Genomic DNA, 5792 nt, shown 5'->3' with positions numbered 1-5792 from the left:
TACTAGGCTATACCAGATGCATTGCATAAGGGCCTAGCCTGTTTGTTATGGGTCAAAGGGACCCGATGTAATATAGTCCTTTTTTTATTTTTTATTTTTTTAAGAATCACTATCATATATTTATAAATAGTATAAATTCTATCCACCTTAGGTGGAAACCATAGGTTTTCCACCACCACCAATTGTGGGTCCCGTCGTGTATTTTTTTCAGTAATCTGAATTGTTCATCTTGTAGAGCTCGCAGAGCAATATATTTTCACAAAAAACCAACTTTATCATACTTGGAAAGTTATATAAAAAATTGAATTTTGGTTTACAAAATCAACGGTAGATAAGTTTAAAGTTAAACAATCTATGACCGTCTATTTTATAAACTAAAATTTAATTTTTGATGCACCTATTGATATTCGATAAACATGATTTTTTGAGTCAACATACTACTCTACGGGCCCTACAAGATGAACGGTTCAGATTCCTGAAAAAAATCACACGATGGGGTCCGCAATGGGTGGCGGAAACCCCATAGTTTCCACCTAAGGTGGAAAGAATTTAAACTCATTTATAAACCAACTGAAATAAAAGAAACAAAAAAAAAAAAAAAAGAGTCAACGGTCATGGAAAGTTTAACGTTAATGAAGCTGATATTTTGCGTAAATATGCTACTCTCCGGACCCTACAAGATGTGCGATTCATAATACAACAATAAACGCAAGATAAGACCCGCCATGGCGGTGCCGGAAACCGGCCCCACGATTTCCTCCGCCACCGGACAAAATTTAAACTCTTAAATCTTGTAAAATAGTGGTAGAGAATCATAAAAAAATGAAGGAAACGCATGATCCTTTCATTTAAATATAACCCTTTTGACATAGACCCATACCACATACTATATTTCATTGGATGATAGACATTTGAGAAATTTTGATGAGATTAATTCCAAGGGAAAAATAAGTGGGCAAACAATACATACTGTACAATGAACATATTCTGCTAACGATGCTGCCCGAAAAGCTACCATCTCTTTGCTATAAGTAGTTTGCACTTTGCAAGAACATATGTGATTAGCTTAATTGTCACGGAGGTTTGACACTAAACGGGGGCGACTATTAACCTTAATTACACCCTTCGTTCATAAAACACTGTCCATTAGAAAAAGACGTGCAATTTTTGAATAAAATATAAAGTATTTTCGTGTGTGTATGATTTTTAATATATATTTCTTGACCCAAAATTAAATATCTCAATTAATTCTTTAATACAGCATTAATATAAATTGCATGTCTTTTTATGGTGGACTATCATTTAAGAACGGAGGGAATAATATGCAAGCATTGAATGGCATCCATCAATGCACGCGGAGGGAGATCATCCGATGTTTATGCTGATATGATCTGATAAATCCACATATTAAAAGATCAAACACAATCCTCTCCATTGAACAACTTTTATGCTCACTTTAAACCAAGTTGCCTAGTTTTATTGGGTAACAAGATCTAATCAGCTTTAGCGTCACATTTACTAAAGTAACCTTGATTTCAAGAAAATAATGACAGATCGAAGATTCAAGAATATTTAACAAAAACTTGTTTTTTTTTTTGTTAAAAAGAGGATAATAATTCGAATTTTAATGTCAAAATTATACCTTAATTGGACGAATAAACGACCTTTCCATAGCAAAAAAAAAAAAAAAGGATATGAAGCGAATTTAGACCTTTGGATTGAGGCGGCAAACAAACTGAGCCGTTCGCGAACAGCTCCTTAAGGTTTGGCAACAGTTACGAAGTCTAGATAAACAGTTGCAACAATATCTCCGCTATCGGCGAGCTATACCTTTGAGCATTAGGCCACCTTTTTTCTCTTCTTGTTGTAATAGCTACACTCAGTGGGTCGTACTTTTGTATTATTAATTATGAATGTCTTACTTTTTCACAAAAAGAAAAGAAAACAAATACAAATTGTTTTGTTGGGATATACGAATATATTATCATAATTGCTTTGAACCCTTTTTATAGATTTATTTATCAACTGCTTTAAATAAAGCCCTTCTAGTATGGATATAGGATTAGGGTCGGTGAGATTAATTAAGCTTTATTCTTGGGTGTGGATTCTTGATAATATATCTCAAGAACAAAAATCTTTGCTTGACATACTGATGCTAGTAGTAACTAATTAAAGTGATACTCCTTAATTATATTCCCCCTGCGTTTACCATGCATGCACCATGCTTTTTTGTTTCTTTTTTTGAAATGAGGTGTCAATGTTTAGGGCGGCCATCCTGTGCCTTAGGGCACTTGTGACTCTTCCTAAGCTTGAATATATAATCCCAACCATTCATTGTTAGAGCTAGACGCGAACAATAACTTGTTGAAAATCAAATCGATCAGATATCAGTAGCCTACTAATCGCGAATTAAGTAATCTTACTTTGTATTGTTGAAATTGTATTTTTACTGTTTTTCCTAAAGAAAAATGTGATATGTTTACTAAGTTAGCGATATTCGATTGATTTTCACTTGTCCAATCGTCGTTCACCATACCTAGTGATTGATCGCCGCATCATGGCACAAGCCCTATCGTTTGCCTTCTAAAAATTCACCAAAGGACTTTGTACAGTTTAGGTTCTCACCTTACGGCTTTCCTCAAATAGGTTGAGGAAGATGATAAAATCTCGTCTATAATATCGTCGGCCGAGAAGATTTACCTGATCATTTACCTTGTTCGTTTGGGCCTCGTTTGATTTGGGGATTAAAAAAAACAGGATTAAGAGTCCTGGGATTAGTAATCCTGGACTATTTGTCTTGGTACTAATTTAGTCATGAATCCTATACAATCTCCTGTTTGATTCGCGCGGGATTAATATTAGGATATCCCATGCCGAGGGCAATCCCATGTTTGGTTCTGTCACTAATTTTTCGGATTAATTTCAGGACTATTTCTCTCTCTCCCCCCCTTCTTTTGAGCATTCCAACCAATTTCTCAAGCAATTCAACCAACTTCTGGGCATTCTAACCAATTTCTCAAGCAATTCAACCAACTTCTGGGCATCTAGCTACAGTCCCATCCCATGCCAACGACAGGAGCCCAAACACACTAGCAGGACACACAACAGAACACCAAACTAACTACAAAACAAAACGCCACAATGACTACCCCAAAAATCACCCAACAACAGATGCAAGAGCTAAAAAGCTTCCAAGCTTGCTGTTGTATGATCCATACAAAGACAACTGAGATCAATATTTGAAAAACATACAGTAATGCAGCACAATAACAATCTTTGGGCTTACTACTCATGGCGTTACTTTTAAAGAGAACTCATGATGTAAGTCTTCCTCCATGTTTTAAACTGATGCAATACATTCAGGCAAAACCACCATTGCAAAATGCATGAAAGATGCCTTATGGCAAGTGTCATCAACATACTTGTATTAGGAATCAAACTCACAAGCAAAGATGAGATCTTTCTCCTCTTTCTAATCTGAATTTTACCCTTTCAGCTTTTAGTCATCAATACCTCAATTTCTTAGTTTCAAACTCTGTTTGATCAAGTGTTTTCTTTTCAATTTGATCAGGTGGGTAGAACACAAATATGTGAACATATGTATGTAAAAATGAAATAGGTTCTAGGGTTTAGAAATATGTGAACACAAATAGGGTTTCAGAAACAAATTCTAGGGTTTAGAAACTGGTTCTGTCACTAAAAATAAAAACAAATTCTAGGTCTAAACAGATCTAGGGTTTCAGAAACAAATTCGGAAGTACCAAAGTTCGATTCGATTTCGGAAGTACCGGGTTTCTCAAACGAAAACAAAGGAGAGAGAGAGAGTGTACCAGGTTCCACAGAAATCGAGAGAGAGAGAGAGTACCAGGTTTGTGAGAAATCACGCGAGAGCGGGAACCAAACGAAGGAAAACATGGGATTAGGTTCGCGTAGTCCTATCTCAGGCGCCTAATCCCCGAATCAAACGAGGCCGGTATTCAAAATTCCTACGCAGGGTCTTTAATAAAAAAAATTTATTTTTCTCCATTCATTACTTTTACAAATTTCTCTCAAAACCACAAACAAGGCCCAAGGCATCTCTCAGTGAAGAGCTAGCTCCCGACAGTTGCCGAGGGACCTTGCTCGGACGCATGCGATTTCGCTTAGATGTGATTCCCTTTTTGTAACTCGCATTGCTTCGTCTATCGACATTCTGAGTTTGTCAATTGACCCTTCTTGTGGTCATGAGTACTTCTCAAACGTTGATCGACTTTGTTTGATCCTGGTTGGTTCTGAGGCACGTTTATAGGTAGTATTATTCATTTTCGTCCACCCACAAATATGCAAAGAATTGGTTCGTAAGTACTATCATCATTGTTGCTAGCTAGAAAACACAAAACAATCTTATAATGTTGTATCATCTGTGCCGAAAACCCTACGTGTGTTTCTAAACCGAATAATTTTTCAATCGTTCGATTTAAAACATAAAAAATAAAAAATAAATAAAAAATCATACAATTCAATAGCTGAAAAACTTCTCGGCACAGAGATACATGAATTTTCGAAACTGAGGATCAAGATCGGACCCCAATCTTATTGTCCCCCCTACTAAAAACAACATTTGTTTTGTTTTTGTTTTTTTTGTTTTTAAGTTGAAAACCGATGCCTTGATCGTTATTGTTATGTGTCTCAATTCCGTTATTTAAAACCTTGATATGAAGTTGGAGGACGTTTTAGTAAGTGAATCATCCGGAAATTTTATGAGAATACTCAATGCTCAATAGGTAAACCTATTCCCCGTTAAACCTTCAAATGATGCCCAAAAGAAAATGTATTTCCTTCTCTTTTCTTCCTGCTAAGAAAAATGAAGTAAGGGAGAAAATAAAAGAAAAGAGATAGAGAGGAAAGTGGACCAAAACCTCAACCATCTTCCATCCTCTTCTTCTTCTCCTCTTCTGATTCAAGAAGGTCCTCCAACACTTGGTCATCCAAATACTCAAGCTCGAGCACTTGCCTCTCTTGCCCTAGCGATGAACTTCCTCTCTGAAAACCCTCACCAGGAACCGACGACGACGACGATGACGGCGATGGCGGATAGTTGTAAGGAGAGTTCGGGAGTCGAGAGTAGTACTCATTAGGAAAATTCAGTACTGCAAGATGGCCCCTCAGGTTGAATGCAGCCTTATCGTAAGCCCTGGCCGCCGCCTCCGCGGTGTCAAACGTTCCCAGCCAGAGACGAGCCCCTTGCCTCGACGGATCTCTGATCTCCGCCGCAAACTTCCCCCACGGCCGCCGCCGGACTCCCCGGTACCGGACTTCCTCCCTCCCCTTTTCTTCTCCATCTTGCTTTCCCTTTCCCTTTGAAGGCTCTTCCATAATACTCTAGTTTTATTTCAGTGTTTCTTGTGTTTAATGAACCAAATGTGGCCGCATGAGAGAGTTTCGTTGGTGGATATATATATATATATATATAGCGACGGTTGATTTGGTACTATGACCCCTCAACATAGCCAAGAACTAAGAATATGAAATTTAGTTGGCCTTTTGGAATTTTCTTTGCAGAAGTATAAAAATTTGCCTTTTGGTCCCAAATCTATGATTCAAAAATAAAAACTTTTCAACCCCTTCTCACCACAAAAACATTTGTTTAATTTTGTTCCTTGATAAGAAAGTTTTGGATTCTAGCTTTTTCCTTGTAAGCGATCTGTTATTCCATGCTATGATATATCTGGTGGACCATTTGGATTAGGAAATAGGGCCCACAAAATTAAGACTTTACCACAAGATTAGATAGGTGATTACACGGCATCTTG

At 37.2% G+C, this 5792-nt stretch overlaps 1 protein-coding gene across 1 annotated transcript; it reads right to left on the bottom strand.

The window, feature by feature from the left end:
• Positions 1 to 4868: 4868 nt before the first annotated feature.
• On the bottom strand, positions 4869 to 5424 carry LOC131324097 (ethylene-responsive transcription factor ERF098-like). Its single transcript, XM_058355923.1, has one exon. It carries the CDS (start codon positions 5353 to 5355, stop codon positions 4900 to 4902), a length of 456 nt encoding a protein of 151 aa, XP_058211906.1. The 5' UTR covers positions 5356 to 5424; the 3' UTR covers positions 4869 to 4899.
• Between the last annotated feature and the right edge of the window lie 368 nt (positions 5425 to 5792).

Source organism: Rhododendron vialii, chromosome 4a, assembly GCF_030253575.1.
Source record: "Rhododendron vialii isolate Sample 1 chromosome 4a, ASM3025357v1".
NCBI classification, from domain to species: Eukaryota; Viridiplantae; Streptophyta; class Magnoliopsida; order Ericales; family Ericaceae; genus Rhododendron; species Rhododendron vialii.
Note: the sequence above shows the minus strand (reverse complement) of the source record. Positions and strands in the feature narration are given on the sequence as shown.

Bases quoted from the DNA above. Each gene is read 5' to 3' on its own strand.
- LOC131324097 (XM_058355923.1), bottom strand. From the start codon at position 5,355: ATGGAAGAGCCTTCAAAGGGAAAGGGAAAGCAAGATGGAGAAGAAAAG.